This window comes from Chlamydotis macqueenii, chromosome 2, assembly GCF_036417535.1.
Source record: "Chlamydotis macqueenii isolate bChlMac1 chromosome 2, bChlMac1.mat, whole genome shotgun sequence".
Classification (NCBI taxonomy): domain Eukaryota; kingdom Metazoa; phylum Chordata; class Aves; order Otidiformes; family Otididae; genus Chlamydotis; species Chlamydotis macqueenii.
The window spans coordinates 66,968,618-66,985,065 of record NC_141557.1 but is presented as its reverse complement, the minus strand read 5'-3'; the positions used below and the strand labels follow the sequence as shown (position 1 = coordinate 66,985,065).

The window sequence follows — 16,448 nt, the reverse complement described above, 5'->3', positions numbered from 1 at the left end:
AGAATTGAGAAGCATCAAATGTATTTTTAAAAAAATATAATTACAAACTGATCCCTACTGCACCAAGATAATGTTCATGATGCAGTGCTGTAGTATAAGGGTTATATTTCCAATTCCTTTCTGTATGTGGTGGAGCACATTTAGATTTAATTTTTCCTCTAGGTTCTCCTTATTTGTGTTTTACTCCCTGTGAAAATAATGCCTTTGATAATACCATTTTAAATATGCTTTCCTATTTCTGTGACATGCTTTCTCACATTCCATGCTTTTACATGATAAACTGTGGTCTTTTCCTTGTTCCCACCGACAGCTATAGAGCTCTCTTGTGGTGTAAACCTTTTCTTTTCTCCTATAGTATGCTTAACAACAAAGTTTGTAATATTCTGATCACCTATAATTGCAATGCAGCTGCAGTTTAGACTTTAAATTCTGATGTACTTTCATAGGAGGGTGTGCAAGTCTTCGAGCTGGTTGTTCACCTGGTATTAAACATCTCTTCAGTACGCTGTTTGGAAAAGTGCTTTACAGTGCAAATCTCTTGCTGCCCATAAATCAGTAGTTAGCAGGACGAATGTTACTCAGAGTGGTGTTTCAATGCTTGCATTATGAGCTGATGTCTATTCACTTTGCCAACCCAAATTCCAGTCCAGGTCTTCATGTAATGCAAATCAGATTACTGAAATCCAGGGTATGCTGATCTGGAACACATCCTGTCAAGATGTACTCAAGGATCTAATCTTAACTCCGAATTTAGTTTAAAATAGTAGTATTGTTCCTTTCCTGTAAGGCCTCATTCTCATTTTCCTCCTGAATTACTTACTAGTCAAGCTAAACAGATTCTTGCTACTTTTGTCAGAGTTACCTAAGTGTTACGAGTTGCTGTACTGCCCAGGTGATTAGGCGGCTCTGCAAAATCAAGCAATTATTATTAATTTTTTTTTCTTAACTACTGCCTACCTTTTTTTTTTTTGCAGATCTAATAATACAATGTCAACTGGAAGAGTACGAACGAAAAAAAAGGCATGTTCTTCAGACCAGTCTCCAGACAACCTTCCTCTGAGGAGTTCTGGAAGACAGGTATTTATAATAATTTAAAAACACATGGGTTCATATTCTGGTATTTTTCATTTTCTGTTGACATTTATAAAGAAAGTGGGCTTCATTGTGGATAAGTTAGGACTTAGGGTACTTAACCAGAGAGAGGGAGAGTTAGTTAATTCTGTGAATAAGTAGGTTGGTCTCATTTGTGAACAATATTCAGAAAAGACAAATGCTCAATATAAGCAGTAAATGCTTGATATGTTAAATATACAGTCGCAGATTTCTGTACAGCCAGACAAAGCTGTCTGCCCATCCAGACAGAGGCCTAAAACAACACAACCTCTGAGGCCCAGAAGAGATGTTTGGTATACAGCTTTGGAGTCCAAAAAAAGCACCAAGCCTAATATTTAATTTGAGCCTCAGATTAGACTGCCACTAATTAATATCCGTAAGTATGTGAAGAAGAGATTTTCTGAAGGAGAAATAGAATGAATGCATGAGGCTTGACTCATTAGCATGTGATGGAGCTTAAAATATGATTTAAATTGGAAGCTTTGCTTATAATTTCTTAAATGGCATCGGTTAGACTAAGGCAAGATGTTTTTAGCTTTAAATGATATTTCCAGCCTTACTGTTTTTGTTTGGATTTTTTTTTTTTTGGTAGAAAAATTGACCTACTTTGACAGCTGTTTCATGCTGCAGCCATTTCAAAATGGATACAAAAATTTTCACCAGTACGATTTTAATAATTTGATGCTACCCACAGGCTACAAAATGGTCTGAATGCTGTTTTGTAGAAGAAGAATTTGTGTAATTTCTGGTCAGATTTCAGTTATTCTTTATTAGGTGAAGAAGAAAGCGGCTGAAGCAGCAGATGATGATGATGAAGCGTCAGAGAAGAAATATAGAAAGTGTGAAAAAGCTGGATGCACTGCAACATGTCCTGTTTGCTTTGCCAGTGCAGCTGAAAGGTTTGTTTCTTTTTATTTGCATTTTCTGTGGACTTTGCTAAACTTGCAGCTAAAGTTTAGGTTCCTAACTATATTCTGAAAAATACCTTCGTTTCTAAATGTAGAGGAAGAATTGAAAGGTACTAATATGAGTCTGAAGATGCCAGGAAAGTGTCACAATTTATTCCTGTTGTGGATAACTTTCTACTGTGCAAGTTGCTAATTCAGATACAGAATATCTTTAGAATATGCTTATTTATGCTATTAATGGTGTCTTCTGGAATGTGCCTTGCTTCTGTGAAACTGAGAGTGTGTTAGTGTAATCTGAGGAAGCTAAACTTGCTTTAAAGATGGAAAGTAAAACTGAGAAAGTCTTTGTCACTCTTGCTGGAGTCCCTTGCAGTCTGAGGTGAGATCCTGACCTTGAAATTTTGTGTCTTGGGACACAGTCGTACTTATTTGAACTCTTTGTTCTCGTGCTGTTCGTGCCTTTCCATGTACTTGCACAAGTCCTTTTGCATTCTGACCCTGGAGGTACCGAACGCGTAATGCTGGCAAGGTTATCTATAATAAGCAACATGTTAGACCTCATTATGCAGCAGACAGACTGTAATTATATAGCATTCCTCCCTCCCTGGTTAATTGAGACAAACTTTCATTGTATTCTTTATTTTCCAATGATATAAAATAACTTAGTGCTTCATTTAGTTATCTATGTGGATCGCTTTTTGGTGGCATGAGGTCAATGTATTCTGGAGGTTGTTATAGGAAAGCCAAGTGTTTTTGCAGTTGCATTAAGAGACTTGTAGGGGAAATGAGCACCCAAGAGATCAGCATTGGTGATACCACATTTTTTATTTAGGAAACAATAGATGTTGCTTAGTCATCTTTTTGAATTGTTATTTTAATATTTTGATTTCCATCCCCCCATCCCCTAGGTACATATTTTCAACATTATTTATTTGAGATGAGATCATTTCATGGCTAGCTATTTCAGTTAGTAGCTTAGGTCACTGCTTTTTACTTCGTGCTTTTTACCTCATGCATTTATCTTGAACCATTTTGTTGAGTGTAATGAGACTTTTCTAAGTGAAGAGTGATTGCTTTGTCTGATGAATATAATCTTTGCTAATGGATATTTCTTTCTAAGAGTAATAAAGAATAAATGCCCAGGATGTGTAACTGCTTCCTTAGTGTTTTCTCTCTTTGGGTTAAAAACGCAGCCAAGTTGGTCACGTGAAAGAAATAGGCAACATCTGTTTTCTGTTCAGATTTGCCTTTATCGTTTTGTCAGTTGTTCTGGGGATGGGATGTTGTAATGATTTATGAATAAATTGATCACACGTACAAGAAAAATACTAATTTAAATGATCCCTCCTGCCCCTGCACTAATATCAGAACAAAACGGAACAAAGTAAAGGAACTGTAAGTTCCTATGGAGAGTGAGTTTGTCTTCTTACAGATTTGCAAAACGCTTAGTGTGTCACAGCACATATTGTAAGAGCAAACGTATTTCATGTTCAGGAAACGTCTGCTTAAAGGGTACTAAAGACAGGCTCAGTTGACTATTGTTAGCGAGAGGCTGCTGGAAGCCAGACCAGCTATAAAACTGCACATTGTGTACATTTTGCCTCCTTTGCATCTGGTGCTGCTTAGTTTGGAAACTGGAAATGTTTGAGACAATTGAAATGATCTTATTGTTATTTGTATGACTGTAGTGCCTTGTGCAAGTCAGCCTTCATGAATGTAACATAAAGCCCTGGCTTGTCCTGAATATTTTGTTCATGTTCTAGAATGTGCTACCATCAACAGAAAGCTTTTTTTTTTTTTTTTTTTTTTTTTAAATTTCCTAAATGTATCGTAAAACTATTTCTATGTCTCCTGTATTACAGATGTGCTAAAAATGGGTATACGTCTAGATGGTATCATCTTTCCTGTGGGGAACACTTCTGCAATGAATGTTTTGACCACTATTACCGAAGGTAGGTTTGCCAATTAAGATTGTGCCTTTTTCTGTGCTTATTAAAATTTGGCAGACGTCACAACTGGTGAAACATCATGTCTATAAACAAAATACAGAGACTTCTCCTCTGTGCTTGCTTTATTCCAAGTGAGGCTTAGATGTTGGTGGCTAATACTACAGATGCTGTATGGATTAATCATCAACTTAAACATAGCAGCGTGGACAAAAACGGTTACTTTAGACACGCTGGTTTGTGTGTGCATTTATTCTGGAGCTTTTCTATATTTTAAAACAACATCAGAGAATTTTAAATTATGAGGACAGTTTTAAGTAAATCTGTTTTCCTTTATAAAGCAAATTCATTCACTTTACAGTGTGAGTTCAGGAGACTTTCCCTCTCTGTAGCATCAAATCAGTGAGCAGATTTAACTCTTGCAGTTCAGTGACCGTGAAGACTCTGGTCAGGCTCACAGAGTGCTTTCAGCTCCAAGCTCCTTCCCATTTGAGTGGGAGTTGAGTCTAGCTCTCATAAGAATTTTGGGTGCTTATGTGCTCAGCAGCACCTGTGACTCAGTCCAGATCTTAGATACCGGGAAGCATGCTCATGATCAAGAGGATGTAGTAGTCAGGATGCAATTTATTGCTATTGTAAGAACCATGACTTTCTCCTTTTTAATAGGAAAAATATAGGACTCTTACAGCCTTATTTCTCTGTCCCTATACAAAATGTTTAATTTTAGAATAACTGCTGTTTCTTGAAATGAACTAAATATTAATTTTTTCTGACTGCTTGCTGTTTTCTCTTTTTTCCTAGCCATAAAGATGGTTATGAGAAATACACTGCCTGGAAAAGGATTTGGACAAGTAACGGTAAAAGTGAGCCCAGTCCAAAAGCCTTCATGGCTGATCAACAGCTTCCTTACTGGGTAAGATGAAGGGATTGAAATATATCCTATATTTTATAGGATATATTTCAATGGGATGTTTTGATGCGAGTTTCTGATACTTTATCTTCAAGCAGCAGGTCAGCTGAGTTTTTGTGGGGGCCTTCTAGTATTAGGGGACTGTAGAAAAGCTCAAGATAATCATCCTGATCAGCTCCTCCATTGTTGGAGACCTCCACACCTCACAAAGAACAACCCTCTTGCTTTTCAGTAAAGTAGCAGCCAAGATTGTGATGTTCAGGTAGAATAAGACTTGGAGGGGAAAAGGGAGCATGCCAGCTATAGGAAAATACAAGTGTGAAAGACTTTGAAAACAGATTCTGTGTTTCCCTAGTAAAGGGAGCAGAAGAAAAGAGACTGGAAAGGAGTTTGGTGGTGGTGGTTTTCTTTGTTGTTGTTTTTGAAGTGGTGAACAATGTGTTTTTGCAGCAATGCTTGCAAAACCTGTGGAAGACTGTAGTAACTGGGTGTTGAACGAATTTTGGAGTTAGGTTCTGTGGTGAAATTCAGTCTTACGGGAGATGGGTGCAAGATTTCTGTATACCAAATGTCTTAATTATGACCTGAGGATTACATGAGAACAAATTCAAATATTTGACAACTTCTTCACATCTCCTTTCTTTCTACTTGGTTAGTTATGCTTCATTAATCTTATCTGTAATCAGACAGCAACAAGTAAAAACATGTTTGTTTTTTGACTTGTAGGTGCAGTGCACAAAGCCAGACTGTGGTAAATGGCGTCAGCTGACAAAGGAAATCCAACTGACACCACAGATAGCAAAAACCTACAGATGTGGTATGAAACTCAACAATTCCACCAAGGTAACGCAGAAGATTTTTGCTCATATTGAAACTAAGAACAAGTTGATTTTTCTTGCTGGCAGTCATTAATTTCTTCTTTTTTGCTGCTTAGTGTTTCTAATGCCAAAACAATTGTCTGACAGCCTTGGGAGCTGCACAGTGACAGGTCTACACCTGTTGGACTTTTTGTTTCCTGAGCAGAAATGTCAAGAAAGAAGTATCTGGTATACTCTTTCTCTGCATAGTCAATTGTGAAATCCTTCAGTCTGAAGCCATGGAAAGATTATCAGCGTGTATAATATAGACATACACCAAAATACTTATTTTGGTTTTGTTTAGCCATACTTCATTATTGAAGAAAGCATTGAAAAGCTCAATGGGCTTTTATTAATTTCTAGTGAGTTTGTCATGGGGCTTTACATGAAAACTTCCAGCTTTGGTTTGAAGATAACTCCTGAAATTTGAAAGAGTCCTTATGGTGCCATAGAAGCTATATAGTTGAAAACATAGCATGAGAATACGAACATGCGACCATATGAAAATGAAAAGAGTCAGTGTTTCATCTTGAAACTTTGTGATAAAGATCTTCTTCAAATAAATGAGAAACTTTTTAATATTCTAGACTGGAAGAGTCTCTCTGGAACATGTTTATAGAATTTTTCTGTAAACTTTCTTTATTCTTTTTTTTTCTTGACTTGTTTTTTTTGGTGTTCCACTAAATTTCATGGAATAAAATGTATATTTTAATATCTTGTCCTGGTTTCAGCAGGGATGGAGTTAATTTTGCTCTTAGTAGCCAGGGTGTTTTGGATTTCATATGTGAAGAATGTTGATAAACCCCTAATGATATGAGTTGTTGTTAATGAGACCAAGGACACTGTCCAGCTTTCCAAGTCTCGCTCACGTGCAGATGCAGGATGCTGGGAGAAAGATAGACAGAATAATTGACCCAAACGGGCCAAAGAGAGTATTACATGCCATAAACATCATGCTCAGTATATAAGTGGGGGTTGTCCATGGAGGGGGCATGCATCCATTTTTCCATCTCATCTCTTTTGCTTGCTCGCTGGCATCGTTCCCTCTCCCTCGCTGGCTCCCTTTTGCTCCTTTGCTCGCTGCTCGGTTTCATTTCCATGATTTCTGCTCGGGAGGAGCTGTATCGGTCATTGGGACATTGGGTGGTGAGAAATCATACGTTGTTTATTTTGTATATTTTAGTATCCTTATATTTTGTTATTATTGTAATTTTCCTTTGCTATTCTAGTAAACTGTCTTCATCTCAACCCACGAGTTTTCCTTTCTTCCCATTTCTCTCCCTGATCCTGCTGGGGAGAGGGAGGGTGAGCGAGAAACTGTGTGGTGATGAGGGCTAAACCACTATGTCTGATCTGTAGAACTATTTAATTTAACAAATTAAAACATCTTCTGGGGTGTTTTGGCTTTATGGTGTGTTATGTTTTTAACTATACACTTCTCTATTATTTATTTTTACTAACATAATCATCTCTGCTACAGAAAGCTAACACTAATACATTTTTTGTTTGGTTTTTAAGTTTAAAGAACTATGCTATGGCCAAATTACTTTGGTTTATATTTACTTTTCTTGTACAGCTTACGAATAGCTCTGATACCAGTCACTTTTCTTTCAGACCGAGGGCTCAGACCAGTGTTCCATGCCTGAGGACTTGGTGAGTAGTGGCTGTTCCTCCTCGTTTGTCCTAGAATATGAAAATGATCTTAAAGCACGGCATATTTCTTTCCTTTTCTTGGTGCTTTGGCCAGTTATGGCAGTATTTTTGCATTTTGGTCAGGAAACTGTCAGACACTATTTGCAACAGAGCCTAAGGCCTTCTACTCTCTCATCTTTTTCCTCTTTTCCCTTACCACACCAATTAGCTTTCAGGTAGTTCGTGGTGTCTTTGGGTTGCAGCCTGCGATTCAAGGTTTACTTCCCATCCTCATTCTCAACAGTATTCAGTTGCCAGATTTCAAATAAAATTCCCCGTCCTAAAATTTCCCTGTCTTTCAGGCTGTTTCTATCTTAGTCAAGGTAGTCTCTTTTTGAAGACTGCGAGAGAACATAAAAACATGTTTTTTTATGATCACGTAAACATGCATTTCAGATTTAGTATGACCTGATGTTCAATGACCCCATGCTGGCAAGCGTACCTGAGGTCTCTCTATCCCAGGAAATGTGTCCAAGCTTATTGTTGACTCTTGTAGAAGCTTTGGGTTTTGTTTCCTTAATGCATGTTTGATTTGTAAATTAAGGCTGAATCGTTAGCATTTGTGTTAGGGTTTTAGAAGGTGTTTGATATGGGAATAGCAGAATCTAAATTAAATTGATCAGTTAGCCTAGACTTTTCTAAGTTCAGATTTCTGGATGCATAAACAACTGTGAATAAAGGGCCTGATACGGCATAGATGTGTTGTCACGGCATGTCTCATCTGTTTGCTTTCCACGTGGGTGTGGAGTTCCTGAAGTTTCAGCTCTGTTTCTGAGGAAGAGGTTAATGCTACAGGTTTTCTGTGTCAGGCTGAGGAAGGGGAAAGAGGGAGAGAAAATGTCTTTATGACTTGCAATTCTGAGATTGGTACTGCTAGTGCTTTTTGGTCTCAGTTTTGGAGGGAGGGGGGGAATTGGTTCATTTTCCAACGTTTTCAAAGTACTGACGTGTTCTCTTCTCCCCTCTTTCCTTCACTTCTCCGCTTGGCCAGAGAGTGGCTGAAGTTTCAGACCATTGGTGGTACTCCATGCTCATACTCCCTCCTTTGCTGAAAGACAGTGTGGCAGCTCCCTTTCTAGCTGCATATTATCCAGACTGCGTGGGCATGAGTCCATCCTGTACCAGCACTAATCGGTTACCTGGTGAATCCAACCTTGTGAAGTTAGAGCACTTAAAGAGCGTGCCTAATTTGACTGGTAAGGGCCATCGGCAGGGCTCTGTTGCTTAAATAGGTGTGATAAATTTTGTCTTATAGCTGACTTTATAAGGCACATAATTCTCCTGATTCAGAAATACTGGTTCTGTTCTTAGCACTAATACACAGTCTCCGTGTGACTGCCTCTGTACTTCTTTGATGCAATTTACTCTTTTGTAAGATAAAGGTAACACATTTCGTATGGCATTTCTTTAGGGAGTAAGAACAGACTGCAGAGGCTTTTTGTTTACCACCTGTCATTTGTTTATAGAAATGGGAAATTAACATGCAGGTACTTAAATATTTTTGTGTTCTCAAGGAAATGAAGATTTATCAAAACAAAACATGATTCTGCTAGTTCTGATATTGTGGATTTTTGGGGCTTTGGAGAAAAGGATTTGATTTTTTTTAAGGTTTCTTTAGGTTAATTTTTTTGCTCATGACAGCTCTGAGACTGACAGCCTGGGAGTGTGGACCTGCAGAATAGGTCAGGAACAGAGAAAGGTAATTCAGGATTCCCATGATCAACTCGGAGAGAATGCTTTGAGGAGCAGTCAGCTTCTGTGTCATCTTAGCAGGCTTTGCTTTCCTTAGGTGCTGAAAATAAATCTGTTCATCTGTTCAACAGATATTTATCTACTTAACAAACAGAAAACTTATTTACATCAGTACTGCACATGGAAGATGATGACTTCTAGTTACTACTCACTCTGGGCAGTATTGGGAGTTGAAGATGAAAGGGGTGTGGAGGACTGCGTGAGCCTGTACAGTGATGCTAGGCCTTAGACTTGAGTTTAGATCCTGTTCCTTGTTGGACTTACCATGGCATCCGAGGGCACATACTGTTTCTCTGACAAAACTTAAGCTCTGATAGATCCAAGACGTACCCATCAGGTAGCAGGACAATACTGCACAGCCTAGAGGATAGGAGAGGGTAGAGCAATATACGTGAAATTATTCCAAAGGTGGTGAGAGGCTGGAAAGCTTCGTTACTCATTTATCTGTGTGAAGTCAATGGATCATCTTAGAGGGAAAAGGAGACAATGAAGATATGGTGGAATATAACTAGTTCTTGGTGTGTCTTTATTCAGTTGCAGGCATGAACAAGTATTTCCAGCCTTTTTACCAGCCCAACGAATGTGGGAAAGCACTTTGTGTGAGGCCAGATGTCATGGAACTGGATGAGCTCTATGAGTTCCCAGAATATTCCCGAGACCCTACCATGTACTTGGCTTTGAGAAACCTGATTTTGGCTCTGTGGTACACAAACTGCAAGGTAAGAGATGGTAGTAGTTAACTTGTTTGTTTATAAATAATAGCCACTTTTTTGGGATGTGGACTCTCTTCTTAGACATCTCCTTATGCATCAGAAAAATTGCTCCCATCCTTTTGAAAATACATTCTAAGATTGGCCGGTTCTTTTGGTTTTGTTGTGGGGGTTGGGTTTTTTTTTAATTTTTGTTTTAATGCCTAGGAGCTTCTTTTACAGTAAAATACAAATGTTTTAAAAGTATTAAAACTCTACTGAGGCTGCCCAGCTATTAACTTTTAAAAGAATGCTTGAACACTTCTAAGCAGTGTTTGTGGGTGCTTTATGATTTTTTTTTTTTTTTTTTTGTATGACTGTTGGATAGGGAAGTGATTGTCTTTTAACTTATGCTAACTCTGTGACACTGCCTTCAATGGAATTGCTGGAATTGCACATACTGAAGCTTTCAGTTACTGATGTCTGCATTTATGTCAAGGTTTTGGATGTTAATCTATTTCTTTATTTGCAATGCCATTTTGGAATGGATTTTACTGGAATGTCATTGTGAGCATGGCCACCAGGTAGATTAATTTTGCAATCAGGGATGCATTTCCATGCCATTTCTATACTAATGGAGTGCACCATGGAGTTTGCAAGAGTATCTTGTGGACTCAGTTGCTGAGTCCACAAGATTAACTCCATGTTATTCTAGTTTAATAAATTATTATCTTACTGTGTGAAGCTGGCAAGCAAGAAACTTCCACAAAACTTGATTTTAAAATGCTCTCAGAAACCTGATTCATTATTAATTTTTACCTACTGTTTTACAGTTTAAATATAATGTAAGCTCATGAAAAAAAATTGAATATTAGATAATCAACACTTTCTATTCTTTGTTTCTCCTTCGCAGGAGGCTCTTACCCCTCAAAAATGTATCCATCATATCATTGTCCGGGGCCTTGTGCGTATTCGTTGTGTACAGGAAATGGAGAGGATACTTTATTTTATGACAAGGAAAGGGCTAATTAATACAGGGATTTTATCAGTCAGTCCTGACCAGTATCTTCTTCCTAAAGAATACCACAATGTAAGTTGCTGTAATAATCCCTACGTTACTAGTTCTATAAAACTACAGGGCACATGTCATAGTCTTTTGGTTCTGGATTTTTTGCTCATTAGCTGTGATTGCAACTGTTTATGTAAAAATTATGTCTAAAAGCAAACACATTGCCTGTTTTTCACGGTTCTCATCTGCCTTCAATGGTTATGGAAACTACAGACATGGGACTCTTCCCAGCAAGGTTTTTCTTCCCAGCAAGGTTTTTCTTCCCAGCAAGGTTTTTCTTCCCAGCAAGGTTTTCCTTCTCACTAAAATTTATGGAATTCAGTCCTATGGATTTGTGCTTCCTATGAGCTTTTCAGATGGATAGGAACTCTGAAAAATACACAATACACTTAGGTTCTTCTCATGGCTTAACCTTGTAACACACCTCTGCTTCCATAGGTGAGGAAACTCCTATTCCATATTGGTTTGCCAGAATTACAATTAAAGAGTACATATTTGTGACTAGCAATCTGGTTGACAGCACACAGAAACTTACCAAATTATGTATTCTGTAATGGAATACCTTCTAGAAATTGTAAGTTGATTTATGTTTGGAAAGTGTATTTGTATATGTTTTTAATTTATAAAGTAGTTTTTACTGGTCAAGCCAATTTGTCATTGAAACCATTACAAGGTAAGCATGTTTCTTCTCTTACAGCTTCAGTTAGATTTCGTTACTTGACTGATAACTTCAGCTGTTTTCGTTAAAGGAAATGGAGACATCTGCTTTTAAAGTGCTTAAAAATTGTAATTATTTTCAAAGCTACAGTTGATCTTTTCTCTGTGTTAAATGCACTGTCTTTAAAAGTTACCACTGATTACTTTAGAGGTCAAGAGAGCCTAGCCTTCTGAAACCTGCAGGTATTTTTAACTTTAGCAAGAAGAAAAATAAGTGTGCAATGATGATTTCTATTTTAGCTCCAATTATTTTTATTTATTTAAATCTTTTATTGTATTTTAGAAATCTGTCATTATTGTTGGAGCTGGTGCAGCAGGATTAGCAGCAGCCCGACAACTGTACAACTTTGGAATTAAGGTAAGAAACTTCAGACTACATTACTTAAAAAAATCAGACTTCCACTGCTTTAAAAGTGATCTTCATCAAAATGAAAAAATGACATTCTTGTTACAAACATTTATGGGCATCCTAATTCATTTGTAGAATCTGGAGCTTTATTGAGTAAATCCGCTGTTTAAAAACAGCGCTTACTTGTATGTAAAATTCAACAAAGCATGCAGTGAATATTTTACGTAGACTTGAGTTGGCAGGACAGGGGAGTGATGGATATTCATGTCCAAATAATGAGACTGTAGATGACAGTGGCTGTTTAAATTAGGTGTACTTTACTGTACTTAAAAACAAGCAAATCACATGTATTTCCTTTCCCCCTCACATCTATCATTGATAGACTGACCTCACAATATTTACGTGTTGACATAGCTTTACATATCAGAATATTCTTAGGAAAATCTATGGGAGTCTTTACACATGAAGCATTTGCATGGCTGATGTTTAAGGAAATTAATGAGCATCTGAATTTCCAGATTTATAAATTCATATATGTATATGAAACCCTGAATCCTATAGCTCCATTATCTCATTCTTTGGTTGCTAAATAGCAAACTGCAGTACAGCCTTTCTGTACATCAAGTTCTGTGGAAAGCTGTCCTGCAGTAAAATACATAAATTTCGACTGGCAGGACCTTTTTTAATATATAAAATATACTGGTTTTATATATATACATACTGTTGCTTTCTACTGTTCTGGAGAGATGGAGTTTCTCTAAAAAGACTTTATCTAAAAATAAAAAGATAATAAAAGTAAGTAAAGATAAATGTACTCAGTCAGACATCTATCTAGTCCAGTATCCTGTGTCTGTCTGTGACATGTAGTGGATGCTGCGGGCGGTATGTATGAATGGTGGAAATACATGAGACTGGGGTTTTATTGGAGTATCATCGGAATAAATTTCTCAAAAAGGTGTATGGACTTCCTTAGATGTATACTGCACCCAGACTCTTCTGTGCAACAGCCTGTTGCATGCCTTAAACTCCAATTTTGAGACGTCCTGAACAGGTCTTTAGCTTTTCTAAAAAGAAGGCTTATTTTTATTCAGGTTGTTTCTTAAAGTAACAATTACTTTATATGTGTATATCCCAAAGGATAACCTTTAAAAGTCAATTTAAATGCATAAATGAACTATATTCACAAATTAAAATAAAGTGTTAAGATCATTAGCATTGCTGGATTGCTTGGGGGTTTTTTTTTGTGTTTTGTTTTCCCCTCTGCTCTGGAGTTGAACAGATATGTTTAATATAATAAAATCTTACCATTTACTAAGCTGCATTGTGTCATAGGTCATTGTCTTAGAAGCTAAAGACAGAATTGGTGGCCGAGTGTGGGACGACAAGACATTCAAAGGAGTCACTGTTGGAAGAGGTGCACAAATCGTGAATGGATGTGTCAACAACCCAATGGCACTAATGTGTGAGCAAGTGGGTTCCCTGCAGTGGTCGTACATTATCAGTAGCGAAAAAACTGTCGTTAAAGCCAGGCTCGGGTGGCTGTGTAAGAGTGAGAGTGACATGATTAAAACACTGTTCTGTGTTGTCAGTAAACTCTGTGTTGCTGTTATAACTTTGGTAACAGCTGGGCACAGAAAAGGCCTGTAGAACACTTTTTGGGCACATTATGTAAAGAAAAACAAGGTGGCTGCAACTTCAGAACCAGAAGAAACCACTTTTTTCCTCTCTTCTGGAGATAGTTTGCCAGGGACCTTTTACATTACTTCCTCAGAGCTGTGAAAGACTTTACTGTGGGAGGCTATTGCTATATTGTTGTAATGCATAGATCTATGATGGACTTGCCTTTGCTCAGCCTCTATTTCTTTTTTTAATTTTTTTTTTTCTTTAAGTTATTATTTTTTTATTGTTTGGGTTGTTTTTTTTTGGGGCAGGAAGCTGAATTTCTCAAAGTGGAACTTGAGTATGTATTTTTTTCAGAGAGGCATACAAACCCAGCTCACGCTGTTTAACTGTTTAGTGTTATGAAGTTGCCTTTTTTTTTTTTTTTTCCCCCAATAATGTTTTAGTTATGAGGTGAGGAGCAAGGACTTCTGAATACACCTTGGGTGCCTATCCCTTGGTCATTTGATATCATCTTTCATTCAAAGTATCACTGTATCTTGAGAAGAGATCTGCAGTGGTGACTAACAGCCTAGAGAGATGTGAGGATATCTGAAAAACCCTGGAGTGCACTCTAAGTAACAAGGCCCTAGGAAGAAGTTAGTGTTACATTTGTGCTATTTTTCTCTAGACTGATTCTGTAGAACATAAAAATGTCTTTATTCTGACTTGCTCTGTTGTGTGTTTTACACAAGTTGGACAAGAAGCATAAGATACTAGGTTTAATTCCAAGTAACTTCTTGCTTGCTTGTTTATTATAAAATTTGTGGTAACTGGCAAGCAACATCCTGTCTTTTCCTGAAGGCAGGGAACTGTTTGGGTATCAGGCACCAGAAAGCTGTAGAAAAAAACTGATTTTAATGGGGTAAGGTAGAAATGAAGGACACTGCTTTGTCCTGTCTAATTATCAGACCCAGCGTCTCTGTACTAGTCCCTGGCCTGATAGGAAAGTTGGAGATCAGGTTTCTGGGAATTCCTGATAAGGAAAGGGATGGAAGAGGTGGGGAACAACAGTTTGTGGATAATTAATTAATAGAAGGGTTGTTGGTATTCCAGTTTTAGGAGGACAAGAGTTTGAGTTAGTCTCACTAATTGTTTGAAGTCCTAGATGTTTTTTAAGTGGCATTGAGGGATTCACCTTACTTTAAATAACTTTGAGCAGGCTAGGCACTGTAGTTTTTTCTATACTTAAAAAGCAATAAAATGTTTCTTTCTTAAGCTTGGCATTAAAATGCACAAACTAGGGGAGAGATGTGACTTGATCCAGGAAGGTGGAAGGATAACAGATCCCACTATTGATAAACGTATGGACTTTCATTTCAATGCCATCCTAGATGTCGTCTCTGAGTGGAGAAAAGATAAAACCCAACATCACGATGTTCCTCTTGGTGGTAAGTGGGAGATGTATTGCGAAGTGAAGATGTTGCCAGCATTCGTAGAGTTTTATACGAATATGGCTTTTATATCAGATATCTCTGGAAATGTATGGCTGTACACCTGACCTGAAATCCAACAGCCATAACCTAGCTCTATGGAGGACAAAGGGAGATTGACCGTTGTATACACACAGACCAAAATGTCACTTGTAACTTTTAAGGAAGCCTAACTTGAAGGCTTTTATAATACTCTGTATGACTTCTCATGTAGTATGTTGTTTCCATGAGGTAGCTTTCTCAGTATAACCAGTAGCACTAGCAGTTCAAAAGACTTGCTTCTTGCTGAAGCAGGCCACAGCTGGCCATAACTCTTGTACTCTTTGACTAATCTGTCTGAAAAAGAGCCTGATGAAAGCCGCCCGCTGGCAAGAATAGTCCCACCCCCATTAGTAACGTCTCCCACCACACTTAGAGCATGCAAGCACGTTCAGCAACAAAAAATAAACTTGCTTAGAAACATCTGCCTCGCAAATCTTTTCAGCGTGGATTCTGTAGGGCAGAATTAGTAACTCCTATGTTCTTTAGTTAACTCTGGATCTAATTTCTCAGCTCTCTTGGTTTTGTAAAAACTAAGCAGGATTTATTTGCAAGGATTTTCCAATATTTTGAAGAGTATTTTCCTTGAAATATCTTCAGGTGTATATTGATGATAACTAAACAATTAATATATCTCCTGTCTCAATTGGCTAGTCCAGCGGTGCTGTTGCAGTTTTTTTGTTTGCTTATTTGTTTGTTTGGTTTTTTTTTCTTTTAAATAATTTTAACTTTTTTTTTTTCCTGAAGCTAAATATGTTTGCTTTTTCAAGAAGATTATTTTACTAGGGAAACCAATGATTAAACAACTAAGTTGTATTTTATCACTGGAAAGATCTTGTGGTTTTTTTTTTCTATGAGAAGAAAAACATCTTGGTGCAAATTAGCAATAAGCTTGAAAATCTTGCAATCCAGAAAACAGCATACTGAAATGCAGTAGGACTTCTGACAAATCATGATAAATTCTTATTTTAAACATGTTCTTTCACAGAAAAAATACAAGAGATCTATAAAGCCTTTATTCAGGAGTCTGGTATCCAGTTCAGTGAGCTGGAAGAAAAAGTACTACAGTTCCATCTCAGTAATTTGGAGTATGCCTGTGGCAGCAATCTCTCTCAGGTGAGTTTTGACAGCCATGTTCTGAAGTGTCTGAGCTTCATAGAAAATAGGGTTGGAAGGAACATTGAGAAGTCATCTGATCCATCCCGTGGCCCCAAAGGAAGAATCAGCTATTCCTAAACTGTTCCTACATCCCCAACCTGTTCTTTAAAAGCACTGAGACACAGACCCCAGCACTGCCTTAGGTAATCTGATGGGA

The 16,448-nt window shown here is 37.6% G+C and overlaps 1 protein-coding gene across 2 annotated transcripts in view; it reads left to right on the top strand.

The window, feature by feature from the left end:
* The window catches only part of KDM1B (lysine demethylase 1B), a 29,327-nt gene that overhangs the window by 1,879 nt on the left and 11,000 nt on the right, over positions 1 to 16,448 (top strand). The window contains exons 3-15 of one of the 2 annotated variants that reach the window (XM_086743172.1): positions 975 to 1,077; positions 1,888 to 2,012; positions 3,884 to 3,973; positions 4,769 to 4,880; positions 5,604 to 5,720; positions 7,349 to 7,387; positions 8,418 to 8,622; positions 9,713 to 9,897; positions 10,781 to 10,957; positions 11,937 to 12,011; positions 13,335 to 13,472; positions 14,881 to 15,052; positions 16,122 to 16,249. In XM_086743172.1, coding sequence (XP_086599298.1) covers positions 988 to 1,077; positions 1,888 to 2,012; positions 3,884 to 3,973; positions 4,769 to 4,880; positions 5,604 to 5,720; positions 7,349 to 7,387; positions 8,418 to 8,622; positions 9,713 to 9,897; positions 10,781 to 10,957; positions 11,937 to 12,011; positions 13,335 to 13,472; positions 14,881 to 15,052; positions 16,122 to 16,249 — 1,653 coding nt within the window. In that variant the 5' untranslated portion in view covers positions 975 to 987. The remainder of the gene's footprint in view (positions 1 to 974; positions 1,078 to 1,887; positions 2,013 to 3,883; positions 3,974 to 4,768; positions 4,881 to 5,603; positions 5,721 to 7,348; positions 7,388 to 8,417; positions 8,623 to 9,712; positions 9,898 to 10,780; positions 10,958 to 11,936; positions 12,012 to 13,334; positions 13,473 to 14,880; positions 15,053 to 16,121; positions 16,250 to 16,448) is intronic. The other variant, XM_086743171.1, reaches the window with a different exon arrangement.